At 39.2% G+C, this 26,264-nt stretch overlaps 1 protein-coding gene across 1 annotated transcript in view; it reads right to left on the bottom strand.

Moving 5' to 3' along the window:
• The window catches only part of LOC103069297 (gamma-aminobutyric acid receptor subunit gamma-3-like), a 249,259-nt gene that overhangs the window by 137,311 nt on the left and 85,684 nt on the right, over positions 1-26,264 (bottom strand). Inside the window, exon 6 of the mRNA XM_007460909.1 lies at positions 24,783-24,865. Coding sequence (XP_007460971.1) covers positions 24,783-24,865 — 83 coding nt within the window. The remainder of the gene's footprint in view (positions 1-24,782; positions 24,866-26,264) is intronic.

The raw sequence follows: 26,264 nt of genomic DNA, 5'->3' as shown, positions 1-26,264 counted from the left end.
CTTGGGTCACAAATCAGGCTTTGGTAAATTTAAGAAAATTGAAATTTTATCAAGTATCTTTTTTTTACCACAATGCTATGAGACTACATATTAATTACAGGAAAAAAATGTAAAAAATACAAACACATGGAGGGTAAACAACACACTACTAAATGACCAAGAGATCACTGAAGAAATCAATGAGGAAATCAAAAAATACCAAAAACAAATGACAATGAAAACACGATGTCCCAAAACCTATGGGATGCAGCAAAAGCAGTTCTAAGAGGGAAGTTTATAGCAATACAATCCTACCTCAAGAAACAAGAAAAACCTCAAATAAACAATCTAACCTTACACCTAAAGCAATTAGACAAAGAAGAACAAAAACCCCCTAAATTTAGCAGAAGATATCATGAAGACCAGAAATAAATGAAAAAGAAATGAAGGAAATGATAGCAAATATCAATAAATCTAAAAGCTGGTTCTTTGATAAGAGAAACAAAATTGATAAGATATTAACCAGACACATCAAGAGAAAAAGGGAGAACACTCAAATTAACAGAATTAGAAATGAAAAAGGATAAGTAACAAATGACACTGCAGAAATACAAAGGATCATGAGACATTACTACAAGCAACTATATACCAATAAAATAGACAACCTGGAAGAAATGGACAAATTCCTAGAAAAACACAGCCTTTTGAGGCTGAACCAGGAAGAAATAGAATATATAAACAGACCAATCACAACCACTGAAATTGAAACTGTGATTGAAAATCTTCCAACAAACAAAAGTCCAGGATAAGAAGGATTCACAGGCGAATTCTATCAAACATTTAGAGAAGAGTTAACACCTATCATTCTCAAACTCTTTCAAAACATAGCAGAGGGAAGAACACTCTCAAACTAGTTCTATGAGGCCACCATAACCCTGATACCAAAAGCAGACAAAGATGCCAAAAAAAAAGAAAACCATAGGCCAATATCTCTGGTGAACATAGATGCAAAAATCCTCGACAAAATACTAGTGAACAGAATCTAACAGCACATTAAAAAGATCATACAACATGACCAAGTGGGGTATATCCCAGGAAGGCAAGGATTCTTCAATATACACAAATCAATCAACATTGATAAACCATATTAACAAACTGAAGGAGAAAAACCATATGATCATCTCAATAGATGCAAAAAGGCTTTTGACAAAATTCAACACCCATTTATGATAAAAACCCTCCAGAAAGTAGGCATAGAAGGAACTTACCTGAACATAATAAAGGCCATATATCACAAACCCACAGCAAACATAGTTCTCAGTGTTAAGAAACAAACCATTTCCTCTAAGATAAGGAACAATACAAGGTTGATCACTCTCATCACTATTATTCAATTAACTATGGGAGTTTTAGCCACAGCAATCAGAGAAGAAAAAGAAATAAAAGGAATCCAAATCAGAAAAGAAGAAATGAAGCTGTCACTGTTTGCAGATGACATGATACTATACATAGAGAATCCTAAAGATGCTACCAGAAAACTACTAGAGCTAATCAATGAATTTGGTAAAGTTTCAGGATACAAAATTAATGCACAGAAATTTCTTGCATTCCTATACACTAATGATTAAATATCTGAAAGAGAAATTAAGGAAACACTTATATTTACCATTGCAACCAAAAGAATAAAATACCTAGGAACAAACCTACCTAAGGAGACAGAAGACCTGGATGCAGAAAACTATGACACTGATGAAAGAAACTAAAGATGATAGAAACAGGAGAGACATACCATGTTCCTGGATTGGAAGAATCAACATTGTGAAAATGACTCTACCACCCAAAGCAATCTACAGATTCAATGTAATCCCTATCAAACTACCAACTGCATTTTTCACAGAACTAAATAAAGAATGTCACAATTTGTATGAAAACAGAAAAGAACCCCAATAACCAATTGTATGGAAACAGAAAAGAACCCCAATAGCCAAAGCAATCTTTTGGGTTTTTTTTTAAACATCCTTCTTGGAGTATAATTGCTTTACAATGGTGTGTTAGTTTCTGCTTTATAACAAAGTGAATCATCTATACATATACATATATCCCACTATCTCCTCGCTTTTGTGTCTCCCTCCCACCCACCCTATCCCACCCCTCTAGGGGCTCACAGAGCACTGAGCTGATCTCCCTGTTCTGTGCGAGTGCTTTCCACTAGCTATTTTACATTTGGTAGTGTATATATGTCCATGCCACTCTCTCACTTTGTCCCAGCTTACCCTTCCCTTCCCCATGTCCTCAAGTCCATTCTCTAAGTCTGCATCTCTATTCTTGTCCTGCCCCTATGTTCTTCAGAACCATTTTTCTTGATTCCATACATATGTATTAGCATATGGTATTTTTTTTTTCTCTTTCTGACTTACTTTCCTCTGTATGACAGACTCTAGCTCTATCCACCTCACTACAAATAACTCAATTTCATTTCTTTTCATGGCTGAGTAATATTCCATTGTATATATGTACCACATCTTCTTTATCAATTCATCCGTCGATGGAAACTTAGGTTGCCTCCATCTCCTGGCTATTGTAAATAGAGCTGCAATGAATATCGCGGTACATGACTCTTTATGAATTATGGATTTCTCAGGGTATATGCCCAGTAGTGGGATTGCTGGGTCGTATGGTAGTTCTATTTTTAATTTTTAAGGAACTTCCACACTGTTCTCTATAGTGGCTGTATCAATTTACATTCCCACCAACAGTGCAACAGGGTTCCCTTTTCTCCATACCCTTTCAAGCATTTATTGTTTGTAGAGTTTTTGATGATATGGCCATTCTGACTGGTGTGAGGTGATACCACATTGTGCTTTTGATATGATTTTCTCTAATAATTAGTGATGTTGAGAATCCTTTCATGTGTTTGTTGGCAAGCTGTAGATCTTCCTTGGACAAATGTCTATTTAGGTCTTCTGCCCAGTTTTGGATTGGGTTGTTTGTTTTTTTGATATTGAGCTGCATGAGCTGCTTGTAAATTTTGGAGATTAATCCTTTGTCAGTTGCTTCCTTTGCAAATATTTTCTCCCATTCTGAGGGTTGTTGTCTTTTCATCTTATTTATTGTTTCCTTTGCTGTACAAAAGCTTTTAAGTTTCAATAGGTCCCTTTTGTTTATTTTTGTTTTTATTTCCATTTCTCAAGGAGGTGGGTCAAAAAAATCTTGCTGTGATTTGTGTCATAGAGTGTTCTGCTTATGTTTTCCTCTAAGAGTTTTATAGTGTCTGGCCTTACATTTAGATCTTCAATCTATTTTGAGTTTATTTTTGTGCATGGTGTTAGAGAGTGTTCTAATTTAATTCTTTTACATGTAGCCATCCAGTTTTCCCAGCACCACATATTGAAGAGGCTGTCTTTTCTCCATTGTATATTCTTGCATCCTTTATCACAAATAAGGTGACCATATGTATGTGGGTTTAGCTCTGGGCTTTCTATCCTGTTCCTTTGATCTATAGTTCTGCTTTTGTGCCAATACTGTACTGTCTTGATTACTGTAGCTTTATAGTATAGTCTGAAGTCTCGGAGCCTGATTCCTCCAGCTCCCTTTTTCTTTCTGAATATTGCTTTGGCTATTTGGGGTGTTTTGTGTTTCCATACAAATTGTGAAATTTTTTATTCTAGTTCTGTGAAAAATGCCATCGGTAGTTTGATAGGGATTGCATTGAATCTGTAGATTGCTTTTGGTTGTATAGTCATTTTTACAATGTTGATTATTCCAATAAGAACACAGTATATCTCTCCATCTGTTTGTGTCATCTTTTTCTTTCATCAGTGTCTTATAATGTTCTGCATATAGGTCTTTTGTTTCCTTAGGTAGGTTTATTCCTAGGTATTTTATGGTTTTGGTTGCAATGGTAAATGGGAATGTTCCCTTAATATCTCTTTCAGATTTTTCATCATCAATGTGTAGGAAGCAAGAGATTTCTGTGCATTTTGTATCCTGCTACTTTATAAAATTCATTGATGAGCTCTAGTAGTTTTCGGGTGGCATCTCTATGTTTCTCTATGTATAGTATGTCATCTGCAAACAGTGACAGCTTTACTTCTTCTTTTCTGATTTGGATTCTTTTTCTTCTCTAATTGCTGTCACTAAAACTTCCAAAACTATGTTGAATAATAGTGGTGAGAGTGGACAGCCTTGTCTTGCTCCTGATCTTATGGAAAATGGTTTCAGTTTTTCACCATTGAGAATGATGTTGGCTGTGCGTTTGTCATATATGGCTTTTATTAAGTTGAGGTAAGTTCCCTATATGCCTACTTTCTGGAGGGTTTTTATCATAAATGGGTTTTGAATTTTGCTGATAGCCTTTTTTGCATCTTTTGAGATGATCATATGGTTTCTACTTCAATTTGTTAATATGGTTTATCACATTGATCGATTTGCATATATTGAAGAATCCTTGCATTCCTGGGGTAAACTCCAGTTGATCATGGTGTATGACCCTTTTAATATGTTGTTGGATTCTGTTTGCTAGTATTTTGTTGAGGATTTTTGCATTTATATTCATCAATGATATTGGACTGCAGTTTTCTTTCTTTGTGACATCTTTGTCTTGTTTTGGTGTATGGGGTGATGGTGGCCTCGTAGAAAGAGTTTGGGAGTGTTTGAGAAGGATAGGTGTTAATTCTTCTCTAAATGTTTGATACAATTTGCCTATGAAGTCATCTGGTCCTTGGCTTTTGTTTCTTGGAAGTTTTATTTTTCTTTTTTTTTTCGGTACACAGGCCTCTCACTGTTGTGGCCCCTCCCATTGCGGAGCACAGGCTCCGGACATGCAGCCTCAGCGCCCATGGCTCACGGGCCCAGCCGCTCCGCGGCATGTAGGATACTCCTGGACCAGGACACGATCCCGTGTCCCCTGCATCAGCAAGCGGACTCTCAACCACTGCGCCACCAGGGAAGCCCCTGTTGGAAGATTTTTAATCACAGTCTCTCTTTCAGTGCTTGTAGTTGGTCTGTTTATATTTTCTATTTCATCCTGGTTCAGTCTTGAAAGTTGTGCTTTTCTAAGAATTTGTCCATTTCTTCCAGGTTGTCCATTTTGTAGGCATGTAGTTGCTTGTAGTAATGTCTCATGATCCTTTGTATTTCTGCAGTGTCAGTTGTTACCTCTCCTTTTTGTTTTCTAATTATATTGGTTTGAGTGTTCTTTTTTTTTCTTGATGAGTCTGGCTAATGGTTTATCAATTTTGTTTACCTTCTCAAAGAACAAGCTTTTAGTTTTATTGATCACTGTTACTGTTCCCTTCATTTCTTTTCCAGTTATGTCTGATTTGATCTTTATAATTTCTTTCCTTCTGCTACCTTTGGGGCTTTTCTGTTCTTCTTTGTCTAATTGCTTTAGGTGTAAGGTTAGGTTTTTTATTTGAGATATTTCTTGTTTCTTGAGGTAGGTTTGTATTGCTACAAACCTCCCTTTAGAACTGCTTTTGCTGAATCCCATAGGTTTGGGGATGTCATGTTTTCATTGGCATTTGTTTCTAGGTATGTTGTGATTTCCTCTTTGATTTCTTCAGTGATCTCTTGGTTATTTAGTCGTGTATTGTTTAGCTTCCATGTGTTTGTTTTTTTTTTACAGATTTTTTCCTGTAATTGATGTCTAGTCTCATAGCTTGCTGGTTTGAAAGATACTTAATATGATTTCAATTTTCTTAAATTTACCAAGGCTTTATTTTTGACCCAAGATATGATCTATCCTGGAGAACATTCAATGAGCACTTGAGAAGAAAGGGTATTCTGTTGTTTTTGGATGGAATGTCTTATAAATATCAATCAAGTCCATGTTGTTTAATTTATCATTTAAAGCTTGTGTTTCCTTATTTTCAGTTTAGATGATCTGTTCCCTGGTGAAAGTGGGGTGTTAAAGTCCCCTACTATGACTGTGTTACTGTTGATTTCCCCTTTTATGGCTATTAGCCTTTGCCTTATGTACTGAGGTGCTCCTATGTTTGGTGCATAAATATTTACAATTGTTACATCTTCTTCTTGGATTGATCCCTTGATCATTATGTAGTGTCGTTCTTTGCCTCTTGTAACAGTCTTTATTTTAAAGTCTATTTTGTCTGATATGAAAATTGCTACTCCAGCTTTCTTTTGATTTCCATTTGCGTGGAATATCTTTTTTCATGCCCTCTCTTTTAGTCTGTATGTGTCCCTAGGTCTGAAGTGGGTCTCTTGTAGACAGCATATACACGGGCCTTGTTTTTGTATCCATTCAACCAGTCTGTGTCTTTTGGTTGTAGCATTTAATCCATGTACATTTAAGGTAATTATCGATATGTATGTTCCTATACCATTTTCTTATTTGTTTGGGGTTTGTTTTTGTAAGTCTTTCCTTCTCTTTTGCTTTGTGCCTAGGGAGGTTCCTTTAGCATTTCTTGTAAAGCTGGTTTGTTCATGCTGAATTCTCTTAACTTATGCTTGTCTGTAAAGGTTTTAATTTCTCCATCAAATCTAAATGAGATCCTTGCTGGGTAAAGTAATCTTGGTTGTAGGTTTTTTCCCTTTTATCACTTTAAATATGTCCTGCCATTCCCTTCTGGCTTTCAGAGTTTCTGCTGAAAGTTCAGCTGTTAACTCTATGGGGATTCCCTTATATGTTATTTGTTGCCAAACCCTTGCTGCTTTCAATATTTTTCTTTGAATATAATTTTAATAGTTTGACTAATAAGTCTCTTGGTGTGTTTCTCCTTGGATTTATCCTGTATGGGACTCTCTGCACTTCCTGCACTCGACTGACTATTTCTTTTCCCATATTATTGAAGTTTTCAACTACAATCTCTTCAAATATTTTCTCAGACTCTTTCTTTTTCTCTTCTTCTTCTCAGACCCCTATAATCTGAATGTTGGTGCATTTAATATTTCCCAGGAGTCTGAGACTCTCCTCCATTCTTTTCATTTTTTTTTCTTTATTCTGGTCTGTGGTAGTTATTTCCACTATTTTATCTTCCAGGTAACTTATCCATTCTTCTGCCTCAGTTATTCTGCTATTGATTCCTTCTAGAGCATATTTAATTTCATTTATTTTGTTGTTCATCATTGTTTGTTTGCTCTTTAGTTCTTCCACGTCCTTGTTAAATGTTTCTTGTATTTTCTCCATTCTATTTAGAAGATTTTGGATCATGTTTACTATCAGTACCCTGAATTCTGTTTCAGGTAGACTGCCTATTACCTTTTCATTTGTTTGGTCTGGTGAGTTTTTACCTTGCTCCTTCATCTGCTTTGTGTTTCTCTCTCATCTCATTTTGCTCAACTTACTGTTATTGCGGTGTCCTTTTCACATGCTGCAGGTTCATAATTCTCGTTGTTTTTGGTGTCTGACCCCAGTGGCTAAGGGTGGGTCAGCAGGTTGTGTAGGCTTTCTGGTGGAGGGAACTGGTGCGGTGTTCTGATGGATGAGGCTGGATCATGTCTTTCTGGTGGACAGGACTGTTTCTGTGGTTATTTTTTGGGTTTCTGTGACCTTATTAAGATTTTAGAAAGCCTCTCTGCTAATGGGTAGGGTTGTGTTCCTGTTCGGCCAGTTGTTCAGCATAGGGTGTCCAGCACTGTAACTTGCTCGTCTTTGAGTGGAGCTTGGTCTTAGCCTTGAGATGGAGATCTCTGGCTGAGCTTTCACTGTTTGATATTATGTTGAGCCAGGAGGTCTCTGGTGGACCAATGTCCTGAACTCAGCACTCCCACCTCAGAGGCACAGACCTGAGAGCCAGCCAGAGTACTTAGACCCTGTCAGCCACACAGCTCAGAAGAAAAGAGCAAAAGAAAGAAAACTATAAATTAAATTTATTAAAATAAAAACTTTAAAATAATTATTAAGAAAAAAAAATTTTAAGTAATAAAGAAAAGTAAAGAAAGAAGAGAGCAACCAAACTAAAAAGCCAAAATCCACCAATGATAACAAGCACTAAAAACTATACTAAAAAAAGCAAAACAAAATGAAAAGAATGGACAGACAGATCCCTAGGACAAATGGTAAAAGCAAAGCTATAAAGACAAAAATCATAACAAAAAGCATACACATACACACTCACAAAAAGAGAAAAAGGAAAAAAAAATCTTTTGGGAAGTCTGAGGTCTTCTGCCCGCATTCAGTAGGTGTTCTGTAGGAGTTGTTCCGCATGTAGATGTATTTCTGATGTATGTGTGGTAAGGAAGGTGATCTCCGCATCTGAGTCCTCCATCATTTTGAAGGTCTCTCTATTAAAAAAATTGTTAATCTTAATACCTAGCCATGATCCTTCAAGTCAGCCTCCTCTGTTGCAAAGGGCATGTGCAAATGATCGAAGTCAGGAGTATATAAAACAAAAAATGAAAAGGCTATAATCATATTAATGAAATGAAGGGAGGATTTAGGCAGAAAGTCTCCAAGGTTCTGAATAATGACCCATTGTTATTCACACTACCTCACAAAGCAAGAAAGAAAAACAGACACAAAACAAAAATACAGATCAATGGAACAGGATAGAAAGCCCAGAGATAAAACCACACACATATGGAGACCTTATATTTGATAAAGGAGGCAAGAATATACAATGGAGAAAAAGCCTCTTCAATAGGTGGTGCTGGGAAACTAGACCGCTACATGTAAAAGAATGAAATTAAAACACTCCCTAGCACCATACAGAAAAATAAAATCAAAATGGGTTAAAGACCTAAATATAAAGCCAGACACTATAAAACTCTTAGAGGAAAACATAGGCAGAACACTCTATGACATAAATCACAGCAAGGTCTTTTTTGACCCACCTCCTAGAGAAATAGAAATAAAAACAAAAATAAACAAATGGGACCTAATGAAACTTAAAAGCTTTTGTACAGCAAAGGAAACCATAAACACGATGAAAAGACAACCCTCAGAATGGGAGAAAATATTTGCAAATGAAGAAACTGACAAAGGATTAATCTCCAAAATTTACAAGCAGCTAATGCAACTCAATATCAAAAAAAACAAAAAACCCAATCCAAGAATAGGCAGAAAACCTAAACAGACATTTCTCCAAAGAAGATATACAGATTGCCAACAAACACATGAAAAGATGCTAAACATCTCTAATCATTAGAGAAATACAAATCAAAACTACAATGAGGTATCTTCTCATACCGGTCAGAATGGCCATCATCAAAAAACTACAAACAAATGCTGGAGTGGGTGTGGAGAAAAGGTTACTCTGTTGCACTTTTGGTGGGAATGTAAATTGATACAACCACTATGGAGAACAGTATGGAAGTTCCTTAAAAAAACTAAGAATAGGGCTTCCCTGGTGGCGCAGTGCTTGAGAGTCCGCCTGCCGATGCAGGAGACGCGGGAAGATCCCACATGCCGCGGAGCGGCTGGGCCCGTGAGCCATGGCCGCTGGGCCTGCGCGTCCGGAGCCTGTGCTCCGCAAATGGGAGAGGCCACAACAGTGAGAGGCCCGCATAACGCAAGAAAAAAAAAAAAAAAAAAAAAAAAAAAAAAACTAAGAATAGAATTACCATATGACCAGCAATGCCACTACTGGGCCTATACCCTGAGAAAACCATAGTTCAGAAAGAGTCACGTACCATAATATTCATTGCAGCTGTATTTACAATAGCCAGGACATGGAAGTAACCTGAGTGCCCATCATCGGATGAATGGATAAAGAAGATGTGGCACATATATACAATGGAATATTACTCAGCCATAAAATGAAACGAAATTGAGTTATTTGTAGTGAGGTGGATGGACCTAGAGTTGGTCATACAGAGTGAAGTACGTCAGAAAGAGAAAGACAAATGCTAACACATGTATATGGAATCTAAAAATAAAACAGTTCTGAAGAACCTAGGGGCAAGACAGGCATAAAGACGCAGACGTAGAGAATGGTGTTGAGGACACGGGGAGGGGAAAGGGTAAGCTGGGGTGAAGTGAGAGTCTCACATTGACATATATACTCTACCAAATGTAAAATAGATAGCTGGTGGGAAGCAGCTGCATAGCACAGGGACATCAGCTTGGTGCTTTGTGACTACCTAGAGGGGTGGATAGGGAGTGTGGGAAGGAGACGCAAGAGGGACGGTATATGGGATATACGTATACGTATAGCTGATTCACTTTGTTGTAAAGCAGAAACTAACACAACATTGTAAAGCAGTTATACTGCAATAAAGATGTTTAAAAAAAAAAGAGCATAAATGTGCTTGCTGTGTTGGTTTTTCACCCTAAATTGTTTACTGGGGAGAGAGCAAAGCTCTCTTCATCTCATACCTTGAGGCCTGAGTATCTCATTTTGCTCCATCTGTCCTGTTGCAATAGCAATAAAAGTAATAGTAATAATAATAAGAGTGCAGACTCAATAGCCATTCTACTTCATTCAAACCCAGTTGCCCTTGCTCTCCAGGGAGATGCAGGCAGATGACTTCACCGCTCCATGCTGGGTTTCCTTGACTGTGGAAGGCATTGAGAAAAACAGGGCCTCCCAGGGTCATTATATGTATCAAATGCGCTGATGATTGTAGTTGCTCAGAGCAGTGCCTGGTGCGTAGTAAATGCACCTACTCAAGTTAGAGGGAAAGTGAGGATTCCCAGTTTCCAGCATCAAGCTCTGTGCTCAACACTGAGCCCGATGTCCCCAAGCAGGCAGGAGGATGGCCCAGAGCTTTCTTGACACTCAGTATGGTTCACATCTTTATCATCTTTCAAAAAGCTTTTATTTGCCGTATGCAGGCCTCTCACTGTTGTGGCCTCTCCTGTTGCGGAGCACAGGCTCTGGACGCGCAGGCTCAGCGGCCATGGCTCACGGGCCCAGCCGCTCCGCGACATGTGGGATCTTCCCGGACCGGGGCATGAACCCGTGTCCCCTGCATTGGCAGGCGGACTTTCAACCACTGTGCCACCAGGGAAGCCCTCAAAAAGCTTTTTAAACTTTATTTTAGTGAATACATGCATTATATAAAATAGCAGAAACACACAGAGTTGCTAGAGATTTCATTATTACTCCCCAAAATAATGTTTACTATCAAAACTTTCAATGGGGGAAATTTTTTAAAGGCAAATAAGATTTTTTTTCATGAAATAAAGAAAGAGACCATTAAATGTTTCCTCCCATCCCCACCCTATTACAAAGATTAAATTTCCTCTGGAAAGCCACACATAAAAACAAAACAAAACAAAAACCCTGATCTGGACAGTAAATACTCAATAGAGTTGTTAACCTAGGTAACCATTCAGTAAATTAAGGTATTGTTTAGGCATTTTGAAGTTTTCCTCTTCCTTTCTCAATACAGTGTTCCTGCCGTCCTGCCCTTCTTTCCCTCCAAAAACACATCCCAGAGCAGAAATGCTTATATCTCTGAGTCCTCTGAGTCTCTGTTCCTACAAACTAATTTTCAAAATGAAAATACTGCACAAAGATATGTAACAGAACTATGGAAGATGTAGGGAAGTAGTCTTTTCTTCATAGCTAAGGTAGTCTTTGCTTTGCATTGTTTCTTTTTTTTTTTTTTTAACATCTTTATTGGGGTATAATTGTTTTACAATGGTGTGTTAGTTTCTGCTTTATAACAGAGTGAGTCAGTTATACATATATATATGTTCCCATATCTCTTCCCTCTTTGTCTCCCTCCCTCCCACCCTCCCTATCCCACCCCTCCAGGCAGCCACAAAGAACCGAGCCGGTTTCCCTGTGCCATGCGGCTGCTTCCCACTGGCTATCTACCTTACGTTTGTTAGTATATATATGTCCATGTCTCTCTCTCGCCCTAACACACCTCACCCTTCCCCCTCCCCATATCCTCAAGTCTGTTCTCCAGTAGGTCTCTGTCTTTATTCCTGTTTTACCCCTAGGTTCTTCATAACATTTTTTTTTCTTAAATTCCATATATATGTGTTAGCATACGGTATTTGTCCTTCTCTTTCTGACTTACTTCACTCCGTATGACAGACTCTAGATCTATCCACCTCATTACAAATAGCTCAATTTCGTTTCTTTTTATGGCTGAGTAATATTCCATTGTATATATGTGCCACATCTTCTTTATCCATTCATCCGACGACGGGCACTTAGGTTGTTTCCATCTCCGGGCTATTGTAAATAGAGCTGCAATGAACATTTTGGTACATGACTCTTTCTGAATTCTGGTTTCCTCAGGGTATATACCTAGTAGTGGGATTGCTGGGTCATATGGTAGTTCTATTTGTAGTTTTTTAAGGAACCTCCATACTGTTCTCCATAGTGGCTGAACCAATTCACATTCCCACCAGCAGTGCAAGAGTGTTCCCTTTTCTCCACACCCTCTCCAGCATTTATTGTTTCTAGATTTTTTGATGATGGCCATTCTGACTGGTGTGAGATGATATCTCATTGTAGTTTTGATTTGCATTTCTCTAATGATTAATGATGTTGAGCATTCTTTCATGTGTTTGTTGGCAGTCTGTATATCTTCTTTGGAGAAATGTCTATTTAGGTCTTCTGCCCATTTTTGGATTGGGTTGTTTATTTTTTTGTTATTGAGCTGCATGAGCTGCCTGTAAATTTTAGAGATTAATCCTTTGTCAGTTGATTCATTTGCAAATATTTTCTCCCATTCTGAGGGCTGTCTTTTGGTCTTGTTTATGGTTTCCTTTGCTGTGCAAAAGCTTTGAAGTTTCATTAGGTCCCATTTGTTTATTTTTGTTTTTATCTCCATTACTCTAGGAGATGGGTCAAGAAGGATCTTGCTGTGATTTATGTCATAGAGTGTTCTGCCTATGTTTTCCTCTAAGAGTTTGATAGTTTCTGGCCTTACATTTAGGTCTTTAATCCATTTTGAGCTTATTTTTGTGTATGGTGTTAGGGAGTGATCTAATCTCATACTTTTACATGTACCTATCCAATTTTCCCAGCACCACTTATTGAAGAGGCTGTCCTTTCTCCACTGTATATTCCTGCCACCTTTATCAAAGATAAGGTGACCATATGTGCATGGGTTTATCTCTGGGCTTTCTATCCTATTCCATTGATCTATCTTTCTGTTTTTGTGCCAGTACCATACTGTCTTGATTACTGTAGCTTTGTAGTATAGTCTGAAGTCAGGCAGCCTGATTCCTCCAGCTCCATTTTTTGTTCTCAAGATTGCTTTGGCTATTCGGGGTCTTTTGTGTTTCCATACAAATTGTGAAATTTTTTGTTCTAGTTCTGTGAAAAATGCCAGTGGTAGTTTGATAGGGATTGCATTGAATCTATAGATTGCTTTGGGAAGTAGAGTCATTTTCACAATGTTGATTCTTCCAATCCAAGAACATGGTATATCTCTCCATCTGTTTGTATCATCTTTAATTTCTTTCATCAGTGTCTTATAATTTTCTGCATACAGGTCTTTTGTCTCCTTAGGTAGGTTTATTCCTAGATATTTTATTCTTTTTGTTGCAATGGTAAATGGGAGTGTTTTCTTGATTTCACTTTCAGATTTTTCATCATTAGTATATAGGAATGCCAGAGATTTCTGTGCATTAATTTTGTATCCTGCTACTTTACCAAATTCATTGATTAGCTCTAGTAGTTTTCTGGTAGCATCTTTAGGATTCTCTATGTATAGTATCATGTCATCTGCAAACAGTGACAGCTTTACTTCTTCTTTTCCGATTTGGATTCCTTTTATTTCCTTTTCTTCTCTGATTGCTGTGGCTAAAACTTCCAAAACTATGTTGAATAAGAGTGGTGAGAGTGGGCAACCTTGTCTTGTTCCTGACCTTAGTGGAAATGCTTTCAGTTTTTCGCCATTGAGGATGATGTTGGCTGTGGGCTTGTCATATACGGCCTTTATTATATTGAGGAAAGTTCCCTCTACACCTACTTTCTGCAGGGTTTTTATCATAAATGGGTGTTGAATTTTGTCAAAAGCTTTCTCTGCATCTATTGAGATGATCATATGGTTTTTCTCCTTCAATTTGTTAATATGGTTAATCACATTGATAGATTTGCGTATATTGAAGAATCCTTGCATTCCTGGAATAAACCCCACTTGATCATGGTGTATGATCCTTTTAATGTGCTGTTGGATTCTGTTTGCTAGTATTTTGTTGAGGATTTTTGCATCTATGTTCATCAGTGATATTGGCCTGTAGTTTTCTTTCTTTGTGACATCCTTGTCTGGTTTTGGTATCAAGGTGATGGTGGCCTCGTAGAATGAGTTTGGGAGTGTTCCTCCCTCTGCTATATTTTGGAAGAGTTTGAGAAGAATAGGTGTTAGCTCTTCTCTAAATGTTTGATAGAATTCGCCTGTGAAGCCATCTGGTCCTGGGCTTTTGTTTGTTGGAAGATTTTTAATCACAGTTTCAATTTCAGTGTTTGTGATTGGTCTGTTCATATTTTCTATTTCTTCCTGATTCAGTCTTGGCAGTTTGTGCATTTCTAAGAATTTGTCCATTTCTTCCAGATTGTCCATTTTATTGGCATAGAGTTGCTTGTAGTAATCCCTCATGATTTTTTGTATTTCTGCAGTGTCAGTTGTTACTTCTCCTTTTTCATTTCTGATTCTATTGATTTGAGTCTTCTCCCTTATTTTCTTGATGAGTCTGGCTAATGGTTTATCAATTTTGTTAATCTTCTCAAAGAACCAGCTTTTAGTTTTATTGATCTTTGCTATTGTTTCCTTCATTTCTTTTTCATTTATTTCTGATCTGATTTTTATGATTTCTTTCCTTCTGCTAACTCTGGGGTTTTTTTGTTCTTCTTTCTCTAATTGCTTGAGGTGCAAGGTTAGGTTGTTTATTCGAGATGTTTCCTGCTTCTTAAGGTGGGCTTGTATTGCTATAAACTTCCCTCTTAGAACTGCTTTTGCTGCATCCCATAGGTTTTGGGTCGTTGTATCTCCATTGTCATTTGTTTCTAGGTATTTTTTAATTTCCTCTTTGATTTCTTCAGTGATCACTTCGTTACTAAGTAGTGTATTGTTTAGCCTCCATGTGTTTGTATTTTTTACTGCTCTTTTCCTATAATTGATATCTAATCTCATGGCGTTGTGGTCGGAAAAGATACTTGATATAATTTCAATTTTCTTAAATTTACCAAGGCTTGATTTGTGACCCAAGATATGATCTATCCTGGAGAATGTTCCATGAGCACTTGAGATGGTTGTTAGTATTTGCCTTATGTATTGAGGTGCTCCTATGTTGGGGGCATAAGTATTTACAATTGTTATATCTTCTTCTTGGATCGATCCCTTAATCATTATGTAGTGTCCTTCTTTGTCTCTTCTGATAGTCCTTATTTTAAAGTCTATTTTGTCTGATATGAGAATTGCTACTCCAGCTTTCTTTTGGTTTCCATTTGCATGGAATATCTTTTTCCATCCCCTTACTTTCAGTCTGTATGTGTCTCTAGGTCTGAAGTGGGTCTCTTGTAGACAGCATATATATGGGTCTTGTTTTTGTATCCATTCAGCCAATCTGTGTCTTTTGGTGGGAGCATTTAGTCCATTTACATTTAAGGTAATTATCGATATGTATGTTCCTATTCCCATTTTCTAAATTGTTTTGGGTTCGTTATTATAGGACTTTTCCTTCTCTTGTGTTTTTGTCTAGAGAAGTTCCTTTAGCATTTGTTGTAAAGCTGGTTTGGTGGTGCTGAACTCTCTCAGCTTTTGCTTGTCTGTAAAGGTTTTAATTTCTCCATCAAATCTGAATGAGATCCTTGCTGGGTAGAGTAATCTTGGTTGCAGGTTTTTCTCCTTCATCACTTTCAGTATGTCCTGCCACTCCCTTCTGGCTTGTAGAGTTTCTGCTGAGAGATCAGCTGTTAACCTTATGGGGATTCCCTTGTGTGTTATTTGTTGTTTTTCCCTTGCTGCTTTTAATATGCTTTCTTTGTATTTAGTTTTTGACAGTTTGATTAATATGTGTCTTGGCGTATTTCTCCTTGAATTTATCCTGTATGGGACTCTCTGTGCTTCCTGGACTTGATTAACTATTTCCTTTCCCATATTAGGGAAGTTTTCAACTATAATCTCTTCAAATATTTTCTCAGTCCCTTTCTTTTTCTCTTCTTCTTCTGGAACCCCTATAATTCGAATGTTGGTGCGTTTAATGTTGTCCCAGAGGTCTCTGAGACTGTCCTCAGTTCTTTTCATTCTTTTTTCTTTATTCTGCTCTGCAGTAGTTATTTCCACTATTTTATCTTCCAGGTCACTTATCCGTTCTTCTGCCTCATTTATTCTGCTATTGATCCCATCTAGAGTATTTTTCATTTCATTTATTGTGTTGTTCATCATTGTCTGTTTCATCTTTATTTCTTCTAGGTCCTTGTTAACTGCTTCTTGCATTTTGTCCATTCTATTTCCAAGATTTTGGATCATCTTTACTATCATTATTCTGAACTCTTTTTCAGGTAGACTGCCTATTTCCTCTTCATTTGTTAGGTCTGGTGGGTTTTTATCCTGCTCCTTCATCTGCTGTGTGTTTTTCTGTCTTCTCATTTTGCTTATCTTACTGTGATTGGGTTCACCTTTTTGCAGGCTGCAAGTTCGTAGCTCCCGTTGTTTTTGATGTCTGTCTCCAGTGGCTAAGGTTGGTTCAGTGGGTTGTGTAGGCTTCCTGGTGGAGGGGACTAGTGCCTGTGTTGTGGTGTATGAGGCTAGATCTTGTCTCTCTAGTGGGCAGGTCCACGTCTGGTGGTGTGTTTTGGGGTGTCTGTGGACTTATTATGATTTTAGGCAGCCTCTCTGCTAGTGGGTGGGGTTGTGTTCCTGTTTTGCTATATGGTTGGCATAGGTTGTCCAGCACTGTAGCTTGCTGGTCGTTGAGTGAAGCTGGGTGCTGGTGTTGAGATGGAGATCTCTGGGAGATTTTCGCCGTTTGATATTATGTGGGGCTGGGAGGTCTCTTCTTGACGAGTGTTCTGAAGTTGGCTCTCCCACCTCAGAGGCAGAGTCCTGACTCCTGGCTGGAGCAGCAAGAGCCTTTCATCCACTCGGCTTTTGGGAGGTCTGAGGTCTTCTGCCAGCGTTCAGTAGGTGTTCTGTAGGAGTTGTTCCACATGTAGATGTATTTCTGGTGTATTTGTGGGGAGGAAGGTGATCTCCGCGTCTTACTCCTCCGCCATCTTTCCACCGCCCCGCATTGTTTCTTTTGTATATTCTTCAGGGTTTGTTTGTCTGCTGCATGAGTAAGACAACACTTGTGGGTTTATGTTGGATGAACGATAGGAAAGGTCTCTCTACTATAAACCAAGGGGGCAATGACCTTGTGATTAGATTTCCAGTTATTGATGCTGAATCTCTGGTTCCATCTTCAGTGACTTCAAGTTTTGATTTTTGCAAGATGTAAGAAACATGAAGGTTTTTCGACATTGTTATTTTTGCAAAATTTGCCTTTAATGGATCAAGCACCCATCACTGGCTCCTTCAAATCCGTTTGTGCTATGGCTATGGACCTGGGCAGTATCAGCTGTATACTGTTGCTCTGGTGCTCACATCAGCTGTCCCTAGTCTTGGTGCTCATGTGGGGATGACAACCAACAGTGGAGTGAAGGTGAAGATCTTGGCCAGCAGCACAGTCAGCATGCTGATGCTTTCCTCAAGGTAGGACATTTCAGTGAGGTCCTACTTAAATCCTCGGGGGTGCTTGTTGCCTCCACTGGAACACAGAGAGTTGAACTATAATTGGACCAATAGGTTTTCCCATCAGTTGCCAAAAATGTACACTTCTCTGTGTTCTCAGGTTGAAACCCTGATTTCCTTAAACTCTTAAAAAACTCTGCACTAACAAAAACCAGTCTAGTGAGCACACGATTCATAAAGTCTAGGGAAAGGAGAGTGGCCGTCTTTTCCTTGGCTTTATTTTTAACTCAGTCACAGAACCCAGTGTCTGAAGGCAACCTTTACAGACAAGTGTGTACATATTGTGTTGGCCAAAAAGTTCATTCAGGTTTGTCTGTAACATCTTAACAAAAAATAGTTCGGTAGATACTTCCAAACTGGAGACATTAAGCCCAGAATGAAAGGCTAATTGCTAATGAGGGTTTAGCTGTTTTCTCTTCCTGAAGCCTTCCATGTGCAGAGTTTGTCCAGCGCAGCTGTGCATCTTTGGGGAATCCAACAGTAATAGAGAAAATGTGCAAATATCCCTCACACCAGCTTCTGTCACCTAACTCCCAACAAGCCCACATCTTTAGCTAAATCGACTAGGAACCTATAAAGGGTATGTCTCTAGTCCCTTCCATTGTTTTCTAACTTGCTGCCATTCCCACTTTGCAGATGGGGGAAGGAAGGCTTAGCAGGGTTTAGAGAGGTGAAGAATGTTCCCCATTGTTCTACAGTGAGTGAGCAGGCAGCTGGGATTCCAGTCTAGGAAGCCTTGCTTCACAGCCTCGGTCCCTCCCTCTCAGACTCCCCCAGTCCCCAGCAACACTCTCTGCAGCCACAAGGGCATTTACAGTGATAACTATCAAATGACTCCTTCCTGATCACTCAGGGAGCCCCGGACAGGTAGCTCCCATCACATACACATTCTGTCATTTAATTTAATCTTCACAGAGACAGATGAGGTGGGTATTATGATCTTCGTTTCATAGATGAGAAAGCTAAGTCTCAGAGAATTTAAACAATATGCTAACACCTAAGCGGTGAGAAGAGCTCGCAATGGGAGGAGCTCTCACTCTTGTTTTACTCCAAGCCCTCTGACACTTCCGTTTTGCTGGTTTTCAGGCACTCAGTTATTGGCATGTGTGAATAGCATCTGTGTACCCTCTAGTGCACACTCTTCTCCATGTGACCCAGCACCCACAAGTCCATTGGCTGCACCAAGAGGAAGGGTTTTGCTACTATGTGAGAAGATCTGAGAGATGCTGAAAGATCGCCTTCTTCAGCGCCTCCCCAACCTTCCTGCCACTGCACTGTCCTTCTCCCCTCCATCTGCTGTTGAGAAAGGGGCACAATACCTCTAGGGATCCACCGTGACAGGGCACCCAGGGTCATCTGGCTACAGAGGGACTTCATCAAACAAAAAGCTTCTGCACAGCAAACAATAAGCAAAATGGAAAGCAATGTACAGAATGGGAGAAAATATTTGCAAATCATGTATTTGATAAGGGACTAATATCCAAAATATATAAAAAACTCCACAACTCAGTAGAAAACAGCAACAACAAATAACCCGATTTAAAAACGGTAAAGGACCCGAACATTTTTCTGAAAAAGACATACAGATGGCCAACAAGTACATGAAAAGGTGATCAGTCATCAGAAAAATGCAAATCAAAAACACAATATCACCCCACATTGTCACAATGGCTTCATCAAAAAGACAAGAGATCATAAGTGTTGGTGAGAATGTGGAGAAAAGGGAACCCTTGTGCACTGTTAGTGGGAATGTAAATTGGTATACTCATTATGGAAAACAGTACAGAAGCTCCCCCCAAAATTAAAAATAGAACTGCCGTATGATCCAGTAAATTCCACATCTGGATATATAGCCAAAGGAAAAAAAAATTCCATCTTGGAAAGATATATGCAACCCCATGTTGATAGCAGCATTATTTACAATAGCCAGGACATGGAAATAACCACAGATGAATGGATAAAGAAGTTGTGAGTGAAATATTATTCAGCCTTAAAAAGGAAACCCTGCCATTTGTAACAACATGGGTGGATCTTGAGGGCATTATGCTAAGTGAAGTAAGCCAGACACAGAAAGACAAATACTGCATGATTTCACTTATGTGTGGAATCTAAAGTAGTCAAACACATAGCAGACAGTAGAATGGTTGCTTCCAGGGTCTGGGGTAAGGGGAAATGGGGAGGTGATTGTCAAATGGTACAAAGTTTCAGTTTTGCAGGATAAGTTCTGGAGATACACTATACAGCATGTTACCTGTAGCTAACAATACTGTACTTACAGTGTACTTACAATTTTGCCAAACTCAGTGAGTTCTAGACATTAAATATGCACAGCTTTTTACATGTCAATCATACGTCAATAAAGTGGTCTTAAAAAATAAAATAAGGGTGGCAAGATATCATTGTGAAAGAAATAAAAGAAGAAGGAAAAAAGAGCACAGCCTTCAAAGAGCACAGCCTTCAAAGAGCACAGCCTTCAAAGTCACAAAAAGAGCACAGCCTAGCAGTCAGGCATTCTTCCTCTGCCATGACCCAGTCCTTAACCTCTCAGAACAACTTACTTCACTTAGAGCCAGAATAAAAATAACCCACTTTCAAGACTGGACAGCAGAGCCAGTGCAATCATGAATAGCAGTGGTTTACGCCATAATGAGGGTAACAGTTAAAGGAGGTGACCCCAAAGCTCTGTCCTTCCTGCTACTGGCATCACTGTCTTCATAGAAGACACATACAGCCAGGACCAGCCACACAGGGCACCGTCCCACCCCACAAGGTGTGAGTGTCTACAGCAGTGAGATGGCAGCGACAGGGAAGAGCTGGAGAGGCCAGAGATCCTGGAACATGTGGGAAGATGACCTGGCTAGCAGATGAAGGGGAAGCACTTCAAGGAGAATGGGGCAGGCAAAGAGACAAGATGTCAAAATCCCCCTCACCCTCTGCACTGGTCTGTCTGGCATGGTCCCTGATGGGGAACCTGCTTCCCAGGGCACTGCCTTGATTCTCACTCTCAGCTCCAGGCTTCTGGACTCTTCCATGTCTCCTGGACATGCCAAAAAACTCCCTTTGGTTACATCCAAAGCAGGTGAATTCAAGTGAATACAGGAATATTTTGGGAACTCTGGAGTCCACATATTTTGTAGGCTGGAAGTGTGGGAACTTCCCCCCTGTATTAGGGTTCTCCAGAGAAGCAGAATCAATAGGATAAATGTAGATGCAGGATAGATACAGATAAAGATATGAGGACATTTATTACAGGAATTTTTTCATGAGATTATGGAAGCCAAGAAGTTCCACAATCTGTCATCTGCAAGCTGAAGACCCAGGAAAACTTGGTGGTGTAATTCAGTCTGAGTCCAAAGGCCTGAGAATTAAGAGACTGAGGTTTATAAGTCCTGGTCCAAGTCTGAGGCCTGGGAACCAGGAGCATTGATATCTGAGAGCAGAAGATGCACATCCCAACTCAAGCAAAGAGCAAATTCCACCTTCGTTCACCTTTTTCTTCTACAGGCAGACCTTGGAGATAATGCAGCTTCAGTTCCAGTCCATCACAATAAAGCAAACATCACAACAAATCAAGTCACACAAATTTTTTGGTTTCCCAGAGCATATAAAAGTTATGCTTACTCTATGCTACAGTCTATTATTGATAAGTGTGCAGTAGCATTACATCTAAAAAAACAATGTAAATAACTTAACTAAAAAACAATGCTGTTTGAGAAGGGATGCCATAATTTTAAATTTGTAAAACAAAATGCAGTATCTGTGAAGCACAATAAAGTGAAAGAAGATAAAAGGAAGTATGCCTGTATTTGGCCCCTCAAAAGACTGGATGACGCCCACACACCTTGGTGACGGCGATCTTCCTTATTCAGGCTACTGACTCAAATGTTGATCTGTCCTGTAGACACACTCACAGAAACATTCAAAAATAATGTTTTACCAGCTATCCAGGCATCCCTTAGACCCGGGGTCCCCAACCCCTGGGCTGCGGACTGGTATTGGTCTGTGACCTGTTAGGAACTAGGTTGCACAGCAAGAGGTGAGTAGCAGGTGAGCCAGCCAGCGAAGCTTCATCTGCCGCTCCCCATCACTCGCATTACAACCTGAAACATCTCCCCCCACCCCCTTCCATGGAAAAATTGTCTTCCACGAAACCAGGCCCTGGTGCCAAAAAGTTTGGGTACCTCTGCCTTAGACCAGTCAAGTGATACATAAAATGAACTGTTGCTCTCGCCTTGGAAGACAGGCTTCCTTTCGGAAGTTTTGTACCTGAGCATTTGCTTCAAAGGACACAGGGCCACTGCTGGCATTTCATAGCATCTGCTATTTGGTGATTAACTCATCCAAAAGAGAAAGGACTTTCAAGGAGCTGTGTGGTTTCTTTCCTGCCAAAGCAAAGGTCCCAGTTGCCAGGACATTCCACCTGGCAGAGGGCCAACCTCTTTAATGCATCTGGGGAGCAGGCAGGGAATGGGCAATTTTGTCTCAGTTTATTTTAAGACACACACCAGTTATGAAGCATTTGGATGAGCCATGAATACTTGGTTCCCTCTTCAGGTCTAAACCCAAGAAAGGTTTAGAATGAAATACATTTGGCAGCACTCTGTATGCTGCACACGGGAAGAAATGAGATATTTGTGGCTCCTAAAAATAAACTTTTCTGGTTTGTTCCTCTGAAAGTCCAATCAGATGCTGCTGGAGCCTGATAATCATGAGGCTGAGTTCAGCCTCTCTTTCCTACTCAGCATGCCCTCCTGCCTTAGGGGGATAAAGCTCAACTGACCAAGAGATGCAGATGGTGCTCTCCCTCTAAGCATATATCTTTTTGAGTTAGTGTTTTCATTTTCTTTGGATAAATACATGAAAGCAGAATTGCTGGATCATAAGATAGTTCTATTTAAAATTTTTTGAGGAATCTCCATACTGTTTTCCATAATGGCTGCACCAATTTACATTCCCACCAACAGTGCAGAAGGTTTTCTTTTTCTCCACATCCTCACCAATATTTGTTGTCTTTTGATGATAGCCACTCTGACAGGTGGGAGGTGATATCTCATTGTTGTTTTGATTTGCATTTCCCCAGTGACTAATGATGTTGAACATCCTTCCATCTACATGTTGGTCATCTGCATGTCTTCTTTGGAAAAAATGTCTTTTTAGATCTTCTATTTTTTAATCAAAAAAATTTTTTTGCTATTGAGTTGTATGAATTCTGTACGTATTTTGGATACTAGTCCCTTATCAGATATATGGTTTGCAAATATTTTCCCCCATTCAGTAAGTTGCTTTTCCATTTTGTTGATAGTTTCCTTTGCTGTGTAGAAGGTTTTTAGTATGATATGTAGTTCCATTTGTTTATTTTTGCTTTTGTTGCTTTTGTTGGTGTCAGATTAAACAAGTCATCACCAAGACCTATGTCAAGGAGCTTACTGCCTATGTTTTCTTCTGAGTTTTGTGGTTTCAGGTCTTATGTTCAAGTTTTTAATCTATTTTTTTTTTTTTTCTTGCGTTATGCGGGCCTCTCACTGTTGTGGCCTCTCCCATTTGCGGAGCACAGGCTCCGGACGCGCAGGCTCAGTGGCCATGGCTCACGGGCCCAGCCGCTCCGCGGCATGTGGGATCTTCCCGAAACGGGGCACGAACCCGCGTCCCCTGCATCGGCAGGCGGACTCTCAAGCACTGCGCCACCAGGGAAGCCCTTTTAATCTATTTTGAGTTAATTTTTGTGTATGGTGCAAGAAAGTGGTTGAATTGAGTTCTCTTGCATGTGACTGGCCTGTTTTCCCAACACCATTTATCGAAGAGTCTGTCCTTTCTTCATTGTATATATTCTTGTCTCCTTTGTGGTAAATTAATTGACCATATATATGTGGATTTATTTCTGGGCTCTCTATTCTTTTCCACTGAACCATATGTCTGTTTTTATGCTAGTGCCACACTGTTTTGGTGACTCTAGCTTTGTAGTATAGTTTCAAGTCAGAGACTGTGACACTTCCAACTTTTTTCTTCTTTCTCAAGATGGCTTTGGCTATTCAAGTTTGTGTGTGTGTGTGTGTGTGTGTGTGTGTGTGTGTGTGGTTTCATACAAATTTTAAGATTATTTGTCTTATTTCTTTAAAAATGCCAATGGAATTTTGATAAGGATTGCATTGAATCTGTAGATTGCTTTGGGTAGTATGGAAATTTTAAAAATATTGATTCTTCCAATACGTGAGCATAGAATATCTTTCCATTTATTTGTGTTTTCTTCAAGTTCTTTCATTAACATGTTTTAGTTTTCAATATACAGGTCTTTAACCTCCTTGGTTAAATTTATCCCTAGGTGAAATTTTGCTTTCTATCTTGTCTTTTTCTGAATTTAAAACGAACTGTAAAATGTGTTTATCCATTATTTCATTTTTGTCTTTTCACTCTAATGTATAGTGAAGAAAACCACAAAACCTTCTGCCTGAGACTTCATCACATTTGTTTGTCATGTGCCATATGCAATTTTAAAGATAGTCAATGAAGTTAGTTGAACTCTTATGAGTCATACTTAAGTAGTTGTGGTCAATATATTTTAAATGAATCATCATAAATTCTACAGATATATTTCTATATTGACCTTTACTTTTAAACTATATAAGCAAATAAATTTGATATTTCCTTTTATTTGTAGCCTTGTACTTAGCATTAGATATTGTCTTTAAGAATTTGTAAATGATTAGCTCTAGTATCAGTCCTATGTAAAATATTGGAAAATAAAATACTATGAAAAATTACATCCTATTATAGTGTAATGAGACAACTATAAATATATTTAAGTAAAAACTTTATCTTTTTATTTTGAAGACAAACCACTTGACTTGAAGATGATATTAAGTGTAAAATTATTGCAAATGAATTCTGTATATGTCCAAATAATATGCACAGCTCATTAGCATAAGGGTCTTTGGTAAGTTAGCTGTTCATCAATTTCTGAGTTCTTCATTATAACAAAATGGTTAAGCTGTTCAAAGATTTATCACAGCTACTTATTTTGTAACATGGGTCCTATGTAACAACGTCTAGAGTGAATATACCCAGGTGGCCCAGACCAAAACCGTTATCCATTTTCTCTGGTTATATAGTGATGCCATAATCAGTCATGTGACTGTTTGCTAGAAATCAGCATAGGCTAGACAATCATTTACAGAGCAGTCATACCCCAAGTCAGTACTCACAGCTGGAGAATATCAGCGGGCAGGAGTGCTCATCCATGGGGAAGTTGTGCAGCTGCAGCTGGCATTCTGCATTTATGGTGAGCCTGTGGGGGAGCCAAGCATCATTCTTGTGGCCAGCCAGCGACAATCCAGCAAAGGCCCTAAGCAAAGCCAGGGGCGGTCACATTACTACCATGTGGGGAGCAGGGGCCTGGGGTGGCCACATAGAGCTCACTCTTAGCAGGGGCACCATCCATTCAGTATACCATTTGGGTTTTTTTGTGTTGTGTTACTTTGTTTTACTTTTAACTATCAGAAGCAGAGGAAGTTTCCATTATTAAAATTCCTGACTGTGTCTAGAAATATAAGCCAAGTAAGAGAGGAAACAAATCAAAACAATATGTCCTTGTTTTCATATGTCCTTGTTTCAATATGTCCTTGTTTTCATATGTCCTTGTTTCTTATGTTCTTGTTTTTAATCTGTTTGACTGAATTAAATCCTTCGTCCATTTTGGAAATGGCCTAAATAAGTATAATGCCAAGTTCATCCACTTGTAGGGAAGATTTCATATTTGGCCAACTCCCCTACTTGACTAGGTGGGTCGTGGCGGCACTAAATGTATTACATCTTTTCAAAGCAGACATTCCTTGGGTCAGAGTTTCTATAAAGGATCGCAGGACTGGCCATGTCTCTATTCTGGTTTGCTGAAGCTCACCTTCATTTCAGAGTCTTTAACTCCTTTAAGAATTGATGAGGAAATAGCTATCACAAACTCCTGTTCTCCAAATGTAACTAACTCATCAGCAGAGTTCCCTGTTGTGGCTTTTATTGTTGTTGCTGTTCCCAAGCTGCCAACATTATTATTTCCATGAAACTTTAAAATTCTTTAATCTTCTGCTTATTTTGATATTAATCTGTGCCTTTATCTGTGCTACAAATACGTGTTTACCATAAGAATTACAGTTTTCTCCTTATGGCCACAAATCACTTGCAATTAAAAGCTCCTGATACTGGATATGGGAGGAGGGGGCTGTGTTCAGGCAGTGGTATTCACCGAGCCAGGAGGACACAGGGACCTGGTCAGAGGTATTGGAGAAATGACATTCCCCTGCAGAAATGACATTCCCCTGCAGCATGCTGAATCAAAATGCCTTTTAGGCTTTCAGGAGGAGATACACACAGGCAGGTGGCTCCTAGAATCTGGTGCCCAGAAGGGAAGTTTGGGGTTGGAAATGAATGTGGGAATGAATCCTCAGTGTGTATATGGCTTTTAAAGTCTTAGGAATGGATGAGCTAAGTCAGCAGGAAAGTGGAAAGTGGGTAAAGTGATGGGGAAGTCCTAAAGCAGGAGGAGCAGAATGAGGAGAGGCTGTGTCAGGAACAGGACAGGAGGTGCAAGAAGCAGCTGTAAAGCAGCAAAGCCAGTGAGACAGAGATAATCAGCACAAGGCACTCAGTCCAGTGCTCTGGAGAGGGCTCAGACGCTAGAAGAGCAGGGTCCA

The sequence above is a fragment of the Lipotes vexillifer genome, unplaced genomic scaffold, assembly GCF_000442215.2.
Source record: "Lipotes vexillifer unplaced genomic scaffold, Lipotes_vexillifer_v1.1 scaffold1900, whole genome shotgun sequence".
Classification (NCBI taxonomy): Eukaryota; Metazoa; Chordata; class Mammalia; order Artiodactyla; family Lipotidae; genus Lipotes; species Lipotes vexillifer.
This window is presented reverse-complemented; position numbering and strand designations above follow the sequence as displayed.